A 21,060-nucleotide genomic window follows, 5' to 3' on the forward strand; every position below is an offset into this window, starting at 1 on the left:
AAATGGGTATATTACAGCACTGATTCAGTGCTCATACTTTTAGTTCAGTGAAGACTCTGACATTAATAATCTAAAGATGGGAAGATAAATGGCATAGGAAAAGACATTTATCTGTTACGACTGTCACTTCTAAACTTTTATAATTATTTGACTTATTTGAATCAAAGATGAGTAGATGCTTCCTGATGACTTTATACTTTCGGTACAGGTAGTATTTTTGTATTCCTTTTTTTGTTTTCCTCATCTGCCACGTCAAGCATGCCCTAGCCTGGTAAAAACCTCTAATACAGCTTTTTATTCTTTAATTCAGCAAATGTTAGCATTTCCTGCATGTAAAGCATTGTGCTGGATGCTGGGAATATAGAGTTGTGAACAAGACATAAAATGGCCGCCCCTATTATACTAGGATTCTCCAAAGAAATAGAACCGATGGATCATATATACAGGCATACCTCAGAGTTATTATGGGTTCAGTTCCAGAATACCACAATAAAGCAAAGTCACACGAATTTTTTGGTTTCCCAGTGCATTAAAAATTATGTTTACACTATACTGTAGTCTGTTAGATGTGCAATAGCATTATGTCTAAAAAAATTGTACCTACCTTAATTTACAAATACTTTATTGCCAAAAAGTGCTAACCATCATCTGCGCTTTCAGCGAGTGGTAACTTTTTGCAATAATAACATCAAAAATAAAGATCACAGGGCTTCCCTGGTGGTGCAGTGGTTGAGAGTCCGCCTGCCAATGCAGGGGACACGGGTTCGTGCCCCGGTCTGGGAAGATGCCACATACCGCGGAGCGGCTGGGCCCGTGAGCCATAGCTGCTGAGCCTGCGCGTCCGGAGCCTGTGCTCCACAACGGGAGAGGCCACAACAGTGAGAGGCCCGCGTACCGCAAAAAAAAAAATAAATAAAAAAATAAAGATCACAGATCATCACCATAACAAATATAATAATAACGAAAATATAAAAATAATGAAAATGTGACAAAAACACAAAGTGAGCATATACTGTTGGAAAAATGGTGCTGATGGATTTGTTCAAGGCAGGGTTGCCACAGTTTGTAAAAAACATGATACCTGCAAAGAGCAATAAAGCGAGATATATTTATAGGTAGAGAGAAAGAGATTTATTATGAGGGATTTGCTCAGACGATTATGGACGCTAAGAAGTCCCATGACCTGGAAGCAAACTAAATGCCCATTGACAGATGAATGGATAAAGAAGATGTGGTACATATATATACCACAAAAAGGAACAAAATTGGGTCATTTGTAGAGACGTGGATGGATCTAGAGACGTCATACAAAGTGAAGTAAGTCAGAAAGAGAAAAACAAATATCGTATATTAACGCATATATGTGGAACCTAGAAAAATGGTACAGATGAACCGCTTTGCAGGGCAGAAATAGAGACACAGATGTAGAGAACAAGCGTGTGGACACGAAGGGGGTAAAGTGGTGGTGGTGGGGGTGGTTGTGGGATGAATTGGGAGATTTTGACTGATGTATATACACTAATATGTATAAAATAGATAACTAATAAGAACCTGCTGTATGAAAAAAAAATTTAAAAAAAAAGGGGAGTCCCATGACCTGTGGTCTATAAGCTGGAAGCCCAGGAAAACCAGCAGTGTAGTTCTGGATCAAGCCTAAAGGCCTGAGACCAGGGAAGCCAATGATTTACGTCCCAGTTTGAGTCCTAAGGTTTGAAAACCAGGAGCACGGATGTCCTAGAGCAGAAGATGGAAGATGAATGTTTCAGCTCTAGCAGAGAGGGAAATTTCTCTTCCTCTGCCTTTTTATTCTGTTCAGGTACCCCACTTTAGGGAGGGTGATTTTCTTTACTTAGCCTGTCATTCAGATGCTAATTTCTTCTGGAGATACCTTCACATACTGTTTTACATTTTATCAGCTATTTCAGAATCCCTTAGCCCAGTCGGGTTGATGCATAAAATTAGCCGTCACCAATCAAGTCAGAGGGGGAAGACCTACGTTAAACAAATGTTCTTTTTTCTCTTGTTATTGTTATAGTCATAGGGATGGGCATATTTAGGTCCTTTAATCTGAACTGAGTATTTACGATAATTACACTGATTTACTATTCTTGGAAGTCCTTGGGTCTCATAGCAATACCTAAAATATTTCATTTCAGTCATTTTGTTTCTTTTCTAAGGTATTTCCATTTTCATCGAGATTTAATAGAGAAAAGAAACCTCTAGCTCCACATCTTCAGCTATAATATAACTCTTCTAATTGGTTCTCATGTCATTGTCACTCCTTCCCCTACTCCCCAGTTTCCATATTGCATACTGATACCAAGGCCAACTCTTAATACTTATGTCCCATCCATACTCCACTGATAATTCCTCAGTTATCTATAGAATTTAAAGCACATTAGCCTGGTATTCAAGAGTCTATAATATAGCCCCAAACTATCAGTCACTTTGATTCACCCCTTTATGCGAGCCCATGGTCTATTCTTGCCTCTGCCTAGCACATCTTTTTTTTTAAATTTATTTTTAGCTGTGTTGGGTCTTCATTGCTGCTCACAGGGTTTCTCTAGTTGCGGCGAGCGGGGTCTACTCTTCATTGTGGTGTGCGGGCTTCTCATTGCAGTGGCTTCTCTTGCTGTGGAGCACGGGCTCTAGGCGCACAGGCTTCAGTAGTTGTGGTTCGCAGGCTCTAGAGCGTAGGCTCAGTAGTTGTGGCACACAGGCTTAGCTGCTCCACGGCATGTGGGATCTTCCCGGACCAGGGCTCAAACCCGTGTCCCCTGCATTGGCAGGTGGATTCCCAACCACTGCGCCACCAGGGAAGCCCTTAGCACATCTTTTTCTACCTTATCTATCAAAATATTATCCCTCCTTCAGGATCTGACTAGTAACAGACCATTTTCACTAGGTTTCTTTCTTTGGACAGATGTAGTTCCCACTGATCGTTTGCTTTTTCTGAATTCTGTTAGCATTTTTTGGTCAGCCCTATTGACTTGTGCATGTATTATCTTAGGCTTGTGCTTTTTATCTGTTTCTTAATTTTTTAACTAGAATTAGTTTGGATATGGGTTTAGAGGAAGGAAATAAGATCAGAGAGATGGACCTTCCTTCTCTTAGCATCTTCTTCAGACCTTAAGGAACCTTTTTTATGCTCTCAGTAAGAAATGATGGTTTTCTAAGTTGCGAGCTCATTCCTTGGCCTACTTCCTTGATTGGTCAGGCAACACTATGTCTAAAGACATTGATTTGAAACAAACAAATAGTAAATGAGACCTTGCCCCCTCCCCTTTTTTTTTAGCTTTCATCCATTAAATTACTTGATTCTTCTGCATCTTTTGAAACTATTAGGAAGAATAAGGTCCAAATCAAACAAGTTTGTTTTTAATCTCATAAGTATCTGAGTTACCTACAGTGTGCACATTACTTTACCATCGTGTACTTAGTAGCAACACATTGCTGCTTATGTTGAAAAATGTCTAAAGATAAGACCTGAGTTTCTGGTTGAAGGCACCTAGAAAGTGGAGAATAGGAGTGAGGTTTTCATGTTTGTGGGTTTCAGATTGCCTGCAAACTTAAATGATCTCAGAGAATCAGCTTAGTGCTTGCTCATTACCCAGATTCTATGAAGACATAAGACAAACAGTAGGTTTTATCTTACAGGTGTAGAGAGAGAAACGCCAAAGTAACAGTACCTGAAGATTTGTATTGTCAAGGGGTTAGATCTTGGATATAGGCAGTAGTCAGTGGCTATAGGAATTCTGTGAAACGGGAGACCAATGTGGGATAGTCTACTTAAGGAAGATTTCTTTGGCATCTGGGTAATAGGATGTTGCAGTTGAAAATGGAGAGTTAGCAGCTTGCAGAATAAAAGTGGAAAACGTGGAGGTGAAGGTAGAAACTGAGTAAGTAGGATTTGGATAAGCAGAAGGCTGTTCCTGGCTCCTAATCTGTGTGTAATAATGTCGGGATGGGTTACACAGGTGGAAAGCACAGATGGGGAGGGTGTGAGGTGTTAGATTTAGAGAAATAAGTTATATATTCCTTGAGATCAAAAGGAGGAATGAAAGAAACACCTGTCACTTAGGTTTAAAGAGTTATAATACCAATTTCTAAGCGGAAAGACCTAATTATTTTAGAAGTGCCGTAGTTGCACCATGGAGGAAAATGCCTTTGAATCATTTATGTTTTAGTTGTTTTTTTATCGATTGTCTTCTTGATATTGAGAATAGGGGCTGTGTCTTAAACTCATACACTTAAGCAATATGGAGAAAAATGCCTAATAACTTGTTTGGTTTTTTTTAAAGTGTGTTTCTGAATTCATCTAATTCCCCCTTGTTTCTAATTATTATGAGAGTATTCTGTTAAAGACTTACTTTACATATGACTTCCCACAAAGTGCTTTATGAAATTGTGTGATTGCATGAAGATGTGAAGTATGAATTTGTGCCTTTGACATTTCAAGTTTGTAGTTTGGATTGGATGGTTCTAAAATTCACTTTATTGTAATTTTGTTAGGGAGCCATTGGAACAAATTTGTTGATGTAGACATGAGATGTAGTCTTATGAGAGTTGATTTGTGCTTTCTCTTTTGCCTTTGATTCTTAGTGACTTCCCATCACTGCCTTAGCTCTTTCTGGATTTGGTGGTTTTTTATAGAGTCATTTATTTTTCTCTAAAACCTAGATAAATTAGGTTTTTTTGTTTTTTTTGTTTTGTTCTTTTTGCGGTACGCGGGCCTCTCACTCTTGTGGCCTCTCCCGTTGCGGAGCACAGGCTCCGGACGTGCAGTCTCAGCGGCCATGGCTCACAGGCCCAGCTACTCTGTGGCATGTGGGATCTTCCCGGACCGGGGCACTAACCCGTGTCCCCTGCATCAGCAGGCGGACTCTCAGCCACTGCGGCACGAGAGAAGCCCCGGTAAATTAGATTTTTATATTAAAAATCTGCCATATTCTTAGTATTGGATGTTTATAATGGCAACGACTGGTTTTGAAGTTTCTGACAGCTTCCTAGCACAGATTTGCCTCTGCCGTTAAGTAAAGAAAGAAGAAAAAAAAGAAGGAAAACAAAACAGGAATCAGGAAAGGAGAACATAAGCTATTCACTTTGTTCATCACTTGTCTTTTTTTAAAAAAAAATATTTATTTATTTGGCTGTGTCGGGTCTTACTTGTGGCACGTGGGATCTTTCATCGTGGTGAGTGGGCTCTTCATTTCTGCTCACGGGCTTCTTTCTCTCTATTTGTGGTGCAAGGGCTCAGTAGTTGTGGCACACGGGCTCAATAGTTGTGGCAAGCAGGCTTAGTTGCCCCGTGGCTTGTGGGATCTTAGTTCCCCAACCAGGGATCAAACCCGTGTCCCCTGCATTGGAAGGCAGATTCTTAAACCCACCACTGTGAGCTTTTCTTTCAAGTGTTGTAAATGTTGGAATGTATGTGAAGGGTGTTGAATTCCTATATGGAAAATAAAGGATTGAAAGGGGATAATTGCAGCAGCTTTGAACATAGTTTTAGATACAATAAGGGCAGATCAACTCTGCCATTCGGAGATTGGTACATCTGTTGCATTTCTTAGGCTAGTGAGCACAATCTGTAAGGTTAAGCAGAAACTTTCCCCATCAGGCTACCTTTTTCTGCAAAGACATATGAAAATGAATTCCTTTGTGTGTTCGATGGTAGTTATTCGTGTATCATGTTTGCGAAGTAGTAGTCCTCGGGAACAGCTGAAACAAAAGCGTAGGAAGGAATGTGAGCTTTTTAAGCCTAGTCACCTTACGATCTTTTACATAAGATTCTAGGGAGCGTATTCATTGGATCTGAATATGAGACCATGCTTAAGTAGCTGGTTTTGCATTTTCTAGAAAAATATAGTTATTAAGATACTAAATCCCCATTCTCTAGTTTCAGTCTTAATTTTCTTTTATAACAGAATAACATATTAGAGCAAAATTTTAAAAAAGAAATAACACTAAAAACACTAAACGGGACTTCCTTGGTGGCGCAGTGGTTAAGAATCCGCCTGCCAATGAAGGCGACATGGATTCGATCCCTGCTCCAGGAAAATCCCACATGCTGCGGAGCAACTAAGCCCTTGTGCCACAACTGCTGAGCCTGTGCTCTAGAGCCCGTGAGCCTCAACTACTGAAGCCCGTGCGCCTAGAGCCCGCGCTCCACAAGAGCAGCCACCACGAGAAGCACCGTAGGAAGTGTAGCCCCGCCCCGCTCGCTGCAACTAGAGAGAGCCCACGTGCAGCAATGAAGACCCAACGCAGCCAAAAATAAATAAATAAATAAAATTATAAAGCAAACCAAAAACACTGAACAGTTTTCCACTAAACTGATACTCATTAATGCCTTTGACACAGATTTTTTTAAGCCTTTTTCCCCTGTTTTGAATATTTTTAAAACACATAAACTTCTCAAATGGTAAATCCAGGTATCATTTCTTATTAGAGTTAACAAAGAAATCACTCCAGTCTAGCTTTAAAATAACTTCCTCGTTTTGTTTTTTTTTAACATTTTAAATAATGGCAAAATGCCTTTTTTTTTCTTTTTTTGGGCTGTGCCACATGGCATAAAAGATCTTAGTTCCCTGACCAGCAATCGAACCCGTGCCCCCTGCAGTGGAAGCACGGAGCCCCAACCAACCACTGGACCTCCAGGGATGTCCCTCAAGCAAAATTCATAATCTAGATAAGTTTGAAATAAAAATGGTAGTGCTTATTTTCAGGAAATTACCCGTACCAGACTTACAGGCATATAGAAACTTGAAATCATTTATTGCAGTGATTTCCAGTTCTTGTAGTCTCTGAAATTAGCAGTTGATATTCCTAGAGTTATTGGGGGCAAATTGTATATCCACAGTAATATAGCAACCGATAATTAAAGCATGATTCTTCCAGTAAAAAGCAAATGTCATCTTTGTGGTAATATGATTGTTTTCTGTAATCGGGAACTAAGCAAAAATGTGACTCCTTATTAATACAACTTGGTAGGAAATGGAACATGAGTTATAGTGAAAGGGATCTTTGCTTTCTGAAACGTTTTGGAATGACTAGTAGAATCTCCTTCATTTCTTCAGTTAAAAAGTAAGACCAGGTGAGGTTAAGAAACTTGCCCATCGTCTCAGGAATCAGTGGTGGATGGATATAGAATTCAGCTGCCCTGGTTAAGAGGAATGTTAAGGCTGCCACACAAGTACTGACTTAATTGGACAATGGGTTGCTTGACAGGAAAAAATCTCTTTACCTTGTGTTGGGCAATGTAGTCAGTCAGTGAGTTCATCAACTGAATAGTGGAAAACTTAACCCTAAATAAAACCTAACCAGAGAGGAAAAACTATCTTATTCAAATTTTTTAAAATTTGGTGATGTTAAGTGATAATCAGCTTTTTATAATACCCTCCCTTTTCCCCCTTTCATTTTATTAGGTGGTATGGTCAGGAAAAAGACTACAATGTGCTAGTCATGGATCTTCTTGGACCCAGCCTCGAAGACCTCTTCAATTTCTGTTCAAGAAGGTTCACAATGAAAACTGTACTTATGTTAGCTGACCAGGTATGTGAAACTTTTATGAGAATAAAAACTAAGAAATACTAGTGTTTACCACTACTTAACTATAATTTAAATGTGTGTAAACCAGAGAATTATAGTCCCATGTGTCAATGTTTAATGTTTGGATCAGCAAAAAAAGATCCATAGTAGGGTATAGTCATTCAAGTGTATTACTCTAATATGACTTGTAGATGTTTTCCCATGGGTATAGGACAAAAACGGATTATACTAGTTTATTACACCTATAGACTAGGAGTTTTCAAGCTGCTCCCATCAGATAGAGTGTATTTGTTTTAGTGTTGAATATAGCAGGTTTCCTTATAAGATTTTGTTTGAAGAAAGGATTTGGAGTGTTTGTTTGTATATAAATATAGATAAATATGTATATATTGAAATTTTGTTTAAATTAAGCAAATTGAATGCTATGTATTATGTGTTGAATCCTTATGAAAGGTGTATTTTTGAGGAAAATAAGGTACTGAAGTAATTTAAGGAATAATTTTTGACCAGGTAGATGCTCTTGAAGTAAAGGATTCTCGGCCATTGGTAATAGGTAAGCAAAACCAGGGAAATTTTTATGTCATGAATTAGATTTATTCATTGGCTGGAGATTAGATGAAATTGTTTTAAAGCCAAGATTAGATTTTTTTGAACTAAAGGAAATAAAAAAGAAAATTAGTTTTAAAGAATTTTAAGATGGGGAATAATAGGGTCAGGAACAAGCCTTGAGGAAACAGATAATATGGTCAAAGATAATAGGTAAATGTCAAGGAATTTATGATTAAAACCTCTTAATATGACATGTGAATGAATCTTAATAAAAGAGTTTGTATTCTGTAGGCTCAGTAACACATAGGCATTCATACAGTGAACATTTATTCGGGGACTGCCATTGTACTTAACACTGGGAGGTACAAAGAAGAAGAACTAGTCTCTTCCCTCTAGGAGCATAGAGTTTAGTGGAGAAAAATGGAAGGGTTCTGTCATAGAAGTCTATATATTGGATACACTAGTAACATCAGAGAAAGAATGTAATTTAGGAAAGGGGGTTGCAGCAAAGTATTTGTTTAAGAAGGAAACAGCTGAGTCTTGCCCCATAGATGACAGGCAATACTTGAAGTAGTCTGTAGTTTGTGCTATTAATTTGTCTTTTGCCCCACATTTCCCCTGTGAGTTAATACTCATAGTTTAATTATGGGTATTACTTAGCTAGGACAAATATGTACATAAGTGAGCCAGTGGTTTTGTTTTACTTCTTTAATACATGAGTTGCTGCTGTACCTAAAGATGCTATTTGAACATTGTATACATCTACTTCCTTGAGAGTATGAATAGTTTAAGCCAGAGATTACAATTTGGCTTCAAAAGACATTTGCCAAGGTAGAGGAGTAAGATTTAGAATCTGTATATCCATGGTGATAAAAGCTCTGGAGAAAATGAGGCCAAGTAAAAAATAGAATCCTGACATATACTACTAGAAGAGCAAGAACATATGGGTAGAAAGATAATGTTGGCAGCCTTTGCACATGGAAAACACTTTCAAATACAACTTGTAAGTATTTTACAGAAAAGGTAGACATAGTTGATAATTTGGAAATTAAAACTATTATAGAAGAGATGCCAGAGTTAAGACAAATTTTTCAAAATTTAAATCTATTTACATAACAAATGACTGATAAAAGATTGTTGTATGCAAAGAATTCTTAAAAATTAGCACGAAAAGGACAAGCCAAAAGAATACTGGATGAGTATAGATTGACAGTTCATAGAATAGTACTAAATCCAAAAGGTCAGTAAAAACAAGCAGGTTTCCAAACTGTTAGGGAAATAAGCGAGGTCAGTACCTGTCAAATTTGCAAAATTTAGAAAGAACTGAAATAACTTTGCTAGTGGGAGAAAGAACACTACTGCTGAAAAAAATGAGTTGTTATAAGCTATTTTGAAGGGCAGTCTGATGGCACCTATCAAAATGAAAAAAATACATACCTTTCAGCCCAGCAACTCTGCTGTAATAGTATGGGATTTATAACCCATAGAAATAAAAGCGCTAGTAGGTAAGGATATATTTAAGTATTATTAATAGCATTATTGTTTATGGTGGGAGAATATTGGAAATAATGGGAATACTGTGAGTTAGGGGATAATTGGGGAGTACTTCCATCTGTGCCATAGAATATTTATAGCCATTAAAAAGAATGCTAAGACCATACCACTTGACGAGGCAGAACTTCCAAGAAATTAAGAAAAGCTTGTTAGAATGGCATGTTTATTATTCAGTTTTGGAATATGATCATACAAGTATGGAGAAAAATCATGGGAGAGTCCAAAAGGCATGCAAGAAAGGAAACCCAGCGTGTGTATGTCCCCATTTGTATAAAAAGTTACATGCTTACATTGTATGGTACCAACTTCCAGGAATGTTTGGGTTATAATTAGTTAAAAACAAGTGAACAAGAATAAAGTGAGTGGACCGTTTCTATTTCAATTTAAAGCAATAACAACAACTTATAGCTACTATATCAATTGGTCAACACCCCTTACTCCCAAGCACAAGTGAGTTTATGTGTGTATGTATATAAGAGCATGGAAATAGATCTGGGCAGTAGCAGGCTGTTTTTATATTTATATAGGTACGTCAGGAGGCATAGGATTGGCTTTTACTTTATATAATTTATTACAACAACTGAAACAATTCTAAATGTATTACTTTTGTAATTTAAAAATAAAACCATTTTTTGCTATCAGGTCATGTTTTGCTACTATCATGTTTATAATCATTAATAGTGAAAGAATAAGCCTAAAGAACACTTCTGGTTTATGCTTATATATCCATCAGTCTAGAGGTAAATGCAGTGCCTGGTTGCCCTTTCTTTTTAATTTTGACTAGCACTGTCTTTGTGAACTCTAAATAAAGTTAATAAAGTATACCTGCGATCTTGAAAAATAATTGGCATATTGAAGTAATTGAGAAATAATGTTTTCTTTTGTCACTTAATACAAATCACTTAATTTTCTCTCCTCCTCCCCTTTTTTCCAGATGATCAGTAGAATTGAATATGTGCATACAAAGAATTTTATACACAGAGACATTAAACCAGATAACTTCTTAATGGGTATTGGGCGTCACTGTAATAAGGTTAGTCACATGTTCTTTGCATGAAGGAACAAAGAGTAAAAAACTTCAAGAATTGCTTTGGTGAACTTTCAGTCTTTAAATTAAGAGTCAGAGTAAGTTGAATTTGCTATTGATAATTGCTTTAAAAGATTGTACTAGAAGGATAATCTATTAACTTAATAACTTGAAATAAATTCTCTCCAACTTACCCAACCAAGGTTAGTTATTTATATGGAAATATAAAATTCCAAGGGCTTATAGTGAAAATGTAATCATCTATATTATTTAACTATTGAGCAGTTGTATCTATTTTTCATTCATTCGAATAGCTAGCGAACAAAAAAAACAAACAAAAAACCCCATGTACTTTTCTTCCTGAATGCTAAAAATCAGATTTTAACCTTTGTCTCTGAAGTGTGGGTTTTTTTAATATATGTGCTTGTGCCAGCGTGGGAACCACTGACCCATCTGTCACCATGGCGTTAACATTTGCTGACTAAGCATGGTTGATAATGAGAATTCTTCAGTCCTTGGATTTGTGTATTCAAAAGGATAACTTTTGGGCCTGTTTCAAAAGTAGTTGACAGTTTCTTATTTGGGTGCCAAGTTGGGTGGGGTCTCCACCCCTCTTCTCCTCTCCTTTTCAAAGGGAAGTGTAGACAAGTGAAATGAACATACATACAATGAAATTAGTGTTCATTGGGGGCTGCAGAATGATTGAATTTATGGGGTGGTTGGGTTTTAGCTAGTGACGCATGATTGCAGTTAAAAACTAATTGTGTTGAATTTTTTCTGCAATGATTAGTTTTACTGAGTGAATTGCTTTTTTTAATTAATTCAATGTTGAGCTCGGGCAGACAGGCAGCATTGGCAATGCACTAAGCATGTTATGATCTGATGATCTGATAGAAATTCTCAACTTCAGGACAACTTGGGGGGTTTTTGTTTTTTGTGTTTTTTGTTTTGTTTTGTTTTTGGAAGGAACATTCCCATTTGTTTTATTAAACCATTAGGGAATGTTTGGTGTTTTTAGGTCTAGCTATAAATGTTTACCTTTGTTTGCCTGTATGAATGCCAACTTGGAGCCATTACCTTTAGAACTGGTGTTATTTGTTAATGCGTGAGACATTAATGTTGGTCTGACCAAGTTTTAGGAATTAAAATTTTTTTGTTGAAAGCTGAGCTTTAAATAATAGAAGGTGTTTAAATCTACATACAACCTTTCTTGCCATTCCCAATTGCATCTTTTTTTTTTTTTTTAATGTTATGTGGCTTCTCTCTTTGAAGCATCCAGGTTCTTAATTGTTACTATAAAACCTGGTAATTTAATTGAAAAATTACTAGTCTTAATTTTGGGGGGCAATTTTGTCGGTATGACCCTAATCTTTTGACCATTTCCCAGCCCTTGTCTTCCCATTTTCTTCCTGCTAAAGACCCATTATCCTCATGTGATCCATGTTCTGCATGTTGACATTGCAGTACATGGTTTTTGTCTTAAATTTAATGATGGCCTAGATAATACCTCTTTGCTTTTTTCCCCCCTTTAAAATAGCTTATTAATCACATAGTTGTGTTAGGAAATCCAAACGACCAGTGATACGTAAACCTTTTTAGAATCTTGTATCCTCTTTTAGAGATATTAAAAAGAATATTGTGAAGCTGTTTTGCTGTTAAACAGATTGAGAGAGACCCTAGGGTTAGAAGTGCAGTGTTTTACCTAAGATTCAAATTCTAAATGTTGTTCTTGAACATTTTAGATTAGTGTTTTGTTTATGTAGTTGGTTTTTAGTGTTTTCTGTATTGTAGTTTGAAATATGCCAGTTGTATGAGACTGGATTCTTCGGTCAGCTTGTTCCAGTAGTTTTCTATTTGTGGGTAAAGAGTTGGGTGGGGGGCGCTTTTGAGGTTGATTTTTAAAGTCAAATTTCTTATTTGGAAAATTGTTCTGAATTTGATATTTAGGAGTAGTCACTCCAATCATAGTGAATTTGCTCATCTCTTCCAGTAATCAGCCCTGCATGCTTATGAAAATAAATTTTAAGGTGACTAAATGCCTTCTACCTCTTCCTTACTGAAGATTTTTTTCCCCTGTACAATCTTTTTTAGGGGAAGGGCAGATTGTGATACCAAAGATTGCAGATCCAAATTCCCCCCTTTTTTATTAATAAATTAAAGAGCCAAATGTCACCATTGCTATCCCTGTTTCAGGCAGTGACACAATATAGTGGCATTAAAAACCTGAGTATTTTCCAGAATTCAAATGTTCTTAAGCATGTGATTCTTATTTGGAAAACTGAGAAGCTACAGTGCTTGGTGGAAGAAGGATGGCATTTGGCTACCCTGTTCTTTCTCTAATGCCTCGGTGTTGCCTGTCTGCGCCGGCCATTGTTGCAATGTAAGCAATACTGTTTGATGCACTGCCACCCTCTATTGTCTGTTTAGTGTTTAGAATCTCCAGTGGGGAAGAGGAAAAGAAGCATGACTGTTAGTTCTTCTCAGGACCCATCTTTCTCAGGATTAAACCAGGTCTGAAACTGTCTCCTATTCCAACCTCAATCCCAAATTCATGTGCTTTTCTTTCTTACTGTTTTATTTTGATTATTTTTGTTTTGTTTTAATTCTGGAGAATGTAGATCTTGCTCAAGCACCTCTTACGTTGGCATTATTCAGACATACTTGGCAAACATAACATTACTAAGATGTTTCTTTGTGGCTTTTGCTTAAAGTTTGTAAAATTTAGAGAAAACCTAAATGAAAACAGGATTATGTTTAGATCTCTAACATCCACATGAGGAAATGTGTTGATCTACCATTGAAATTCTTTACCTAATGGTAAACTTGAGATAGACTGTTCAGTTTTTAAAAATAATTTGGAGTTGCATTATTGCTGAATGATATTCTGCATCAACTCTTCCCCTTCCCCTAGCGTACTTTAGGTAAGTGTAGATCAGATTTCAGATCTGGTTTTTCTAGAATTGATTACCTCAATATAAGAATTCTCTCAGCTTCAAACAAGTGGCATAAAATGCTTAAAGAGCATTATATGCTCTGGAACTAGAATATACTGTATTCTAACAACATAACGATAACTGAAGCACTTACCAATTACCATCAGTAACACATATGTAAGATAAACAGATGCATAACCTGATGATTTAGTGTTTAGCAGGCTAAACACTCCAATAACTTTCCAAATATTTTTTAAATGTAAGCAGAACTCTTCATATTTACTTTTGTAGAAGTTAGATAGCTTTATTACTGTATGAATTTTCAGATAAACAAGGGAAAATAATTTTAAAAATCACACCATTTAGGTACTTAATCTTTGAAGCTCCTGAATGAACGAATCTTTATCAATTTAGTATACACTGAGAAGTAAGTATTGACATAAGTAATCAGAAAAGGAAAAAAGTTGCATTTGATATGTGAGCATACTTTGTAGTTCCGTTATTAAACCACAAGTATCACCTGGGTAATCATTTAATCCTTTTCCATACTGCCCAGCATTATTTCAGGAACTACGTTCTCCCACTGTTAAAACGGTTTCAGGAATTCAATTTTACTTTTATTCACAAAGAAATACCAACTGTGGTAACTAGGTCTTGGTTGGGCAGAGAGGGAGGATGGTGGGTAATTAGGTACATTGTAAGGCAACTTTACTGCCCTATTTTTACTTATCCATATACATTCACACATTTTACTTATATTTTATAACATAATTATTTAATAATAGGTCTTCTGGGTTATAAGGAAAAGTAATCTTGTGAATTTTCTGAAGGGCAGGAAAATGTGACTGCTGGTTAGGAGAAAAACTGTTGTAAATACCAAAAACTAAAATTGTCAGTAGCGTTTCTGAAGAAAATGCACGTCTGCTGAATGGAGTTATCCCAGCGTACCCAACATTAACTCATTTCCACAGTCCTTTGAAAAATATGCTGCATTCTTTAAAACAGCCACAAATTTTACTTAGAACATGTAGTTAAAATCCACAGAAAAGCAGCTTGACAACCGAAGAGTTTAAACGTCTCTTTGCATATGCAGACCTATAAAAACACATTATTTTATGACGTTGAATACTGACTTTTCCTTTTTTGGTTTTACCTTTACATATCTGCGCCTGTTGGGTTGTATCCTTGGTATCACATGGTTTCATGTAAATATTTCCCATTATATATGTTTTTACTCGTTTTAAATTCAGTGCATAGAGAGCGACTAAAGAAGCATGATAGGTACCAGAAGGTAATGAACTATCAAGAGATTTAAAATTTTTAAATTTTAAGTAGTTTTCAGTTGTTTGCTCTTAAAATGGGATACCTTTATTTATCAGTGACATTACTTTTCCTGACTCATTTTCAGTTTTTATAGGAGGAGAAAATTTAAAAATTTTTTGCTTTAATATTAAAGATTGAGATACTTAAGAAGGTAGTGTTTGTCCATTTTTGTTCTTAATAAGTTAGGTTTTTGTCCTTTAGAATTGTAGAAGGAAAGAACTCTAGTGAACACTGAGTTTTTATAAAGCAGTCTTTTAGTTGTGAGAAAGTGGTTATTGAGTTGCAAATGGAGCTGTTGAATCTAGACATGAATGTAACTATCAGACATAACCATGTCAGAGTTGTTCCTGTTTTCTCCTCCATTTGGAGTTCTAAAGGAAGCAATCTTAGAAAATAATCTTTAGAAGAAAGTTCATGTCCTAATCACTTTTTATTCATAACCCACATAATTTTTTTTTTTTTTTTTTTTTGCGGTACGCGGGCCTCTCACTGTTGTGGCCTCTCCCATTGCGGAGCACAGGCTCCGGACGCGCAGGCTCAGTGGCCATGGCTCACGGGCCCAGCCGCTCCGCGGCATGTGGGATCTTCCCGGACCGGGGCACGAACCCGTGTCCCCTGCATCGGCAGGCGGACTCTCAACCACTGCGCCACCAGGGAAGCCCCCACATAATTCTTTGGGAGAGTTTTTAAAGGCCATGAAGCTGGATGTCCTTTTGGGTTTGTTTTTCCCTTGTTTTCTTTTCAGTGTGAATCTATAGAACTTAAGTCATAATTTTCGTTTTGCTTAACATAAGTATATTTTGCTCATTTTAATATTTGAGTACTGAGCCAATTTTCATATCGAAAGAAACTTAAAAGAGTATGAGCTTTATTTCTCTTAGTGGTTTATAACATTAACTTTCCTGTCCCTATTTTATAATAACTCAGTTGTTCAAGAAGTGAGTTTAATCATACAAAGAGCTTTCATTATCCAGTTACATTTTACTGAAAACTTAATCTTCATTCTTTGTAGTAGACCAGGTGAAAATAAGTGTTTCATTGTAAATATGGTTGCAGAAGCTCAAACCTCAGCCTTTCCCATCCAGTGTATAACTAAGGCTAGGTTGTAGTGCCTGCCTGAAATCGGCATTTTTCATCCTCCTAAAAGAAGCACTTGGTCATATCTTTTTCACTTAAATCAGTAACTTGCTTTAGTTTTTTGTTTTGTTTTTTTTTTTTGCGGTACGTGGGCCTCTCACTGTTGTGGCCTTTCCCGTTGCGGAGCAACAGGCTCCGGACGCGCAGGACCAGCAGCCATGGCTCACGGGCCTAGCCGCTCCGCGGCATGTGGGATCTTCCCGGACCGGGGCACAAACCCGTGTCCCCTGCATCGTCAGGCGGACTCTCAACCACTGCACCACCAGGGAAGCCCGCTTTACTTATTTTTTGACGCAAACCCTAACAGGCTAGGTGGTCATGTTTCCCAGTATATCACAGACTGTAAACTGCAGCAGAAGGAACCTAATGTCAGCCTAATGGGAAGAAAAACTGCAAAATTTAGGTGTAACTAGAAAAGAATAGTGTAGGGCTACATAGTATAAGAGCACATAGACCTGCTTTGCTTGATAAACTTTGTAGACATAACTTTTGATAAGTGATTTTATGATAAAGACTAAATAAAATTTTAAGTTAAGATTATTTTGATTTAGAAGGTAGGTAAATATGAACATATTTTGGGTTTTTCCCCAAAAAATACTTTTGTTTTTTTTCTTCTTCGTATAAAAGTTTTAATCATGGAGAGTAAACATGAATTAATTTTAAAAATTAGCTACATTATAAATGAGTATCTTACGCCCTGTGTACCATTTAAATGAAACAGCACTAAACATTATTTTGTTCTAAAATACTACTTGGTTTCTGGTTAGCTCATTTAAACTGCTGATTGTAAGCCACCTTTATTTAAATAAATAAATACTTAAGTGCTTTTTAAGACTTTAGATCAACTTGTTATATTTTCCAGAAGCTTAAGCTGCTCACATGCGTAAATGTCAGTTGGAAATAAAATGAAATGCATGCTTGTTTTAAAATGCTTATTTATTATAAATAAAAATCTTGGTTTTGTTGTCAATATACAACTTTCAGAGTTGTCTTATTTTAGATAATGAGCATTCTGTTGGCATACTAAAGGGTGGCCTTTGTAGAATGGAAGAGTTCCAGAAAGCTTATGTCTAGTTTTTTAAAACCCCATGCTTGTTTACCAGTGTAACAGGATGTCAGGCTTCATTATGGCATGCAGCACACTTGTCAGCAACTCTGATATTGAGCATGTATACATTTCTCCACTATGTTAGAGGTTCCAAAGACAGGCTCCTGAATGTGTAATGAACTGGCCTATGAAATTGTTCAGCTGACAGGGATCAACCACTTGACTTAACTGTATTTTTTTAACTTGATTTATTGATGAGGACTAATAAAAGCTTATTGGAGTGTTAAGTTTGTTCATTATCTGTTCTGTTTATGATGCTTTATTTTGATATAATGGAACAAAATAGAATAGATGCCATTTAATGAGTAAGGAGCAGTTTAACTGAACAAGATTGGAAACCTAATGTCTCTTTATTTTCTTTTAAAGTTATTCCTTATTGATTTTGGTTTGGCCAAAAAGTACAGAGACAACAGGACAAGGCAACACATACCATACAGAGAAGATAAAAATCTCACTGGCACTGCTCGATATGCTAGCATCAATGCACATCTTGGTATTGAACAGAGGTGAGTTTGAAAATTGAATGTGTTTATCAAATCCATAGCAAAAGCCATTGATGGGTTTTTAAAATATTTTAATTAGTTTCTTACAATATCTAAAGATGTTTCTTGGCTGAAGATTTGAAAGACACTTATTAATCCTTTTACCTGCTGCTTTGGACAGTGCAAAGAAGCCGATTAAATGAGGCCTTTTTGTTTTCTTTGTTGAAGCTTGTCTTTTGAGGAGAAAATATTGCATGATGGAAATTAGAAGCATAAATGCAACTTTATGTTTCTTTTTGCAGCTAAAGACAATACTTTTTTTCTTAATACTGATCTTGGGCTTTTTATGTTAGTGAAGCAAGTTGAGTTTAGGGGAAGAATGATTGGTTATTTCTGCAAGGAAAATGTTATCTGATTTCTAATAAACCAAAATGTGGTTGGTGGACCATCCCCGTTCTACTCTTCCACCCCTACATAAATGAATAGGCTTTAGTTTAAACATTGTCATAATTTCTGTGGTCTTTCTATTTTCTGACTTGAATTCTAGTTTTTCATCTTTTGTCAATCATTTTTCTTTTTGCTCCTTAAAATAAGCGTAGAGGGCTTCCCTGGTGGCGCAGTGGTTGAGAGTCCGCCTGCCGATGCAGGGGACATGGGTTTGTGCCCCGGTCCGGGAAGATCCCACATGCCGTGGAGCGGCTGGGCCTGTGAGCCATGGCCGCTGAGCCTGCGCGTCCGGAGCTTGTGCTCTGCAACGGGAGAGGCCACAAGAGTGAGAGGCCTGCGTACCGCAAAAAAAATATAAATAAATAAGCGTAGAAATGATATGCTTCCAGGTTATGGAACTTCATGAGAATGAGCTTTTAAGCTTAGGGAATAGCCATGAATATCTGAGTACCCTTGGTTAAACTATAGTTTCACATCTTCTGTAGGCCATTACCAGTCCTTAAGTACATGTATCGTCTGAATATGCGTGTAAGTGTGTATGTGTTTGTGTATATATTCATATAGATGTTTAATTAGCTTAAAGTTGTTAATTTTTTCAGCATTATCCCTAAATAATCTTTGTGAGCTTCTGTAAAACTTATGTCCTGCTAGATGGTTCTTCCATCTTTATTAACCTCATTTAGGAAGTTATTTAGCTAAATTCTTTTTGCTCTTTAAAAGTTAAGTTGCAGGATCGTGTTGGATTTTATAATTTTGGATTCTGTGAGGAAATTTTGTTTAGAAGTAACCCATTAGGAACTTTTTTTTTAAATTACCTTAACTGAGTAACTCCTTGCACAAGATACCAAATTACTTTCTCTCCTTGCTTGGAAACATTTTTTCTTGTGTACCTGGCTTTCTTTCACATGTTCTTCACAGTAATTCCAGCCTTTAAATTTACATTTTCTTTTCTAGTCGCCGAGATGACATGGAATCATTAGGATATGTTTTGATGTATTTTAATAGAACCAGCCTGCCATGGCAAGGACTAAAGGTAAACCAGACTCACATCACCAGCTTTTTGTTTTAAGAATACAAATACACATTGGAGATGACCTTTAAGGTCCCTTTCAAGTATGAGGTTTTCTGAGAGTGAATGACTTTATTTTTACCCTTTATTGGTAAAATAAAATCTGATCGTTTCAGTAATAATTAGGTTAGTAGACTCTCACAGTCACACTTGAGGAACAGTTTCCTTTGGGACAATTAGCAGGTACCCATTGGTAACCAGTAGCTTTACCTGGAAGGAACTTGACATGGGCTAAGAAAGGTGGAGACTTTCTCATTTTGATGTGTTGCCATTATGTTGAAAATGTGTACTTTTATGTACAGTAGAACTAGTTTATCCAGTAATAATAGCTATATTATTTAATTGTCCTAACATTTTATTTGTTTGCATTAATTAGGAGTTTTACCATTACTTTTGTGAGTATTTGTATGGTAATGATAAATTACTGTGTCCAAGAATTTAATGGCTGTTTATTTGCTTTATTGGTCCTTTAAAGGTAAATGGTCCCTGTATTTATTGAGCATCTATGAGCTTGACAAATTGCTCAGTGTGGGTAGCTTTATCCAGTGTGAATATCTTTACACTGGAAAAATAACACCAGTTATTAATGTCACTAAATGATGGGCAGGCACATGTGTTTGGTATCGATCTGCTTATTTTGCCCTTGTTGAATATGGGTTAAGAAATCTCATTTCAAATTTGACTCCACCCATTTTTACTTAAATCATATTCCTGTTAAACTCACCCTTTGCTAACAGCTAAAAACGTTCTTGAAGCAGAAAGTCATGTGAAAAGTTAACAGTTTAGGAAAAGGAGATTACATGTATTACACTTTGATTTCTTTTTTATTCTAGGTTATGATTTCTCTTGAATCTCAAGTTTCCTTTTATGTGTAGTATGTTAAACTAGTAAAATTCTTCTCATAATACTGAGTATATCTGTGTGGTTTGATTCTTATTCTCCACAGGCTGCAACAAAGAAGCAAAAGTATGAAAAAATTAGCGAAAAGAAGATGTCCACACCTGTTGAAGTTCTATGTAAGGTAAGTGTACATGATGATTTTTTTTTTTAATATAAATGATCCAGGAACAAAAAGGAACATTTTATTTTACAGCCTCAGAACTTAAGCATCCTATTGAGTAGCTATTTACTGTTTAAATTTACTTTGGTTGATTTTTGGTATCTTTATGAATGACTTGAGGACTTCCTGGTGGCACAGTGGTTAAGAATCCGCCTGCCAGTGCAGGGGACACAGGTTCGATCCCTTGTCTGGGAGGATCCCACATGCTGCGGAACAACTAAGCCTCACAACTACTGAGCCCACACACCACAACTGCTGAAGCCCATATGCTCTAGGGCCTGCGTGCCGCAACTACTGAAGTCCACGTGCCACAAGTACTGAGCCCACACGCTGCAACTACTGAAGCCCGTGCACCCCAACAAGAGAAGCCACCTCAAGGAGAATCCCACGCACCGCAAGGAAGAGTGGCCCCCGCTCACCGCAACGAGAGGAAAGCTGGCGCGCAGCAACGAAGACCCAGCACAGCCAAAAAAATTTAAAAAGGAATGACCTGAATATATGAGTCATTTTAAAATAATTGTTTTATGTTTCTGGTTTAGGCCCTATGATCTGTTTTTAAATTGGAGGAAAAATAAGAAGGAGGTAAACTTTTCTAATAGAACCTCAATTCCAAACCTCAAAACCAATTTATGAGAAAATTAAGTTAAGGAATATTCCCCTTATTCTTAAACTGATGCCAGAGAAGAAAGGATATCCACAATTGGCATATCAAGGAATTAGGGAAACAAAGGCAAGCAGCATAGAACAATCCAGAAATAGTGTCCAACAGTATAGATGGCAGTTTGAATCTGGCTCATTTCTCTGAAATCTCAAACTTTGAAGA

At 36.8% G+C, this 21,060-nt stretch overlaps 1 protein-coding gene across 10 annotated transcripts in view; it reads left to right on the forward strand.

Moving 5' to 3' along the window:
* CSNK1A1 (casein kinase 1 alpha 1) overlaps window positions 1-21,060 on the forward strand; it is a 50,961-nt gene that overhangs the window by 16,360 nt on the left and 13,541 nt on the right. For 7 of the 10 annotated variants that reach the window (XR_009518941.1, XM_060008552.1, XM_060008553.1 and 4 more), the window contains exons 3-8: window positions 7,425-7,551; window positions 10,586-10,684; window positions 13,106-13,189; window positions 17,546-17,685; window positions 19,063-19,141; window positions 20,124-20,198. Coding sequence is in view for 8 of the 10 variants with exons in the window: in XM_060008552.1 (XP_059864535.1) it covers window positions 7,425-7,551; window positions 10,586-10,684; window positions 13,106-13,189; window positions 17,546-17,685; window positions 19,063-19,141; window positions 20,124-20,198 (604 nt within the window). In the remaining 2 variants the exon portion in view is untranslated. The remainder of the gene's footprint in view (window positions 1-7,424; window positions 7,552-10,585; window positions 10,685-13,105; window positions 13,190-17,545; window positions 17,686-19,062; window positions 19,142-20,123; window positions 20,199-21,060) is intronic. The other 3 variants (XR_009518942.1, XM_060008560.1, XM_060008559.1) reach the window with 1 other exon arrangement.

The sequence above is a fragment of the Delphinus delphis genome, chromosome 3 (genome assembly GCF_949987515.2).
Source record: "Delphinus delphis chromosome 3, mDelDel1.2, whole genome shotgun sequence".
NCBI classification, from domain to species: domain Eukaryota; kingdom Metazoa; phylum Chordata; class Mammalia; order Artiodactyla; family Delphinidae; genus Delphinus; species Delphinus delphis.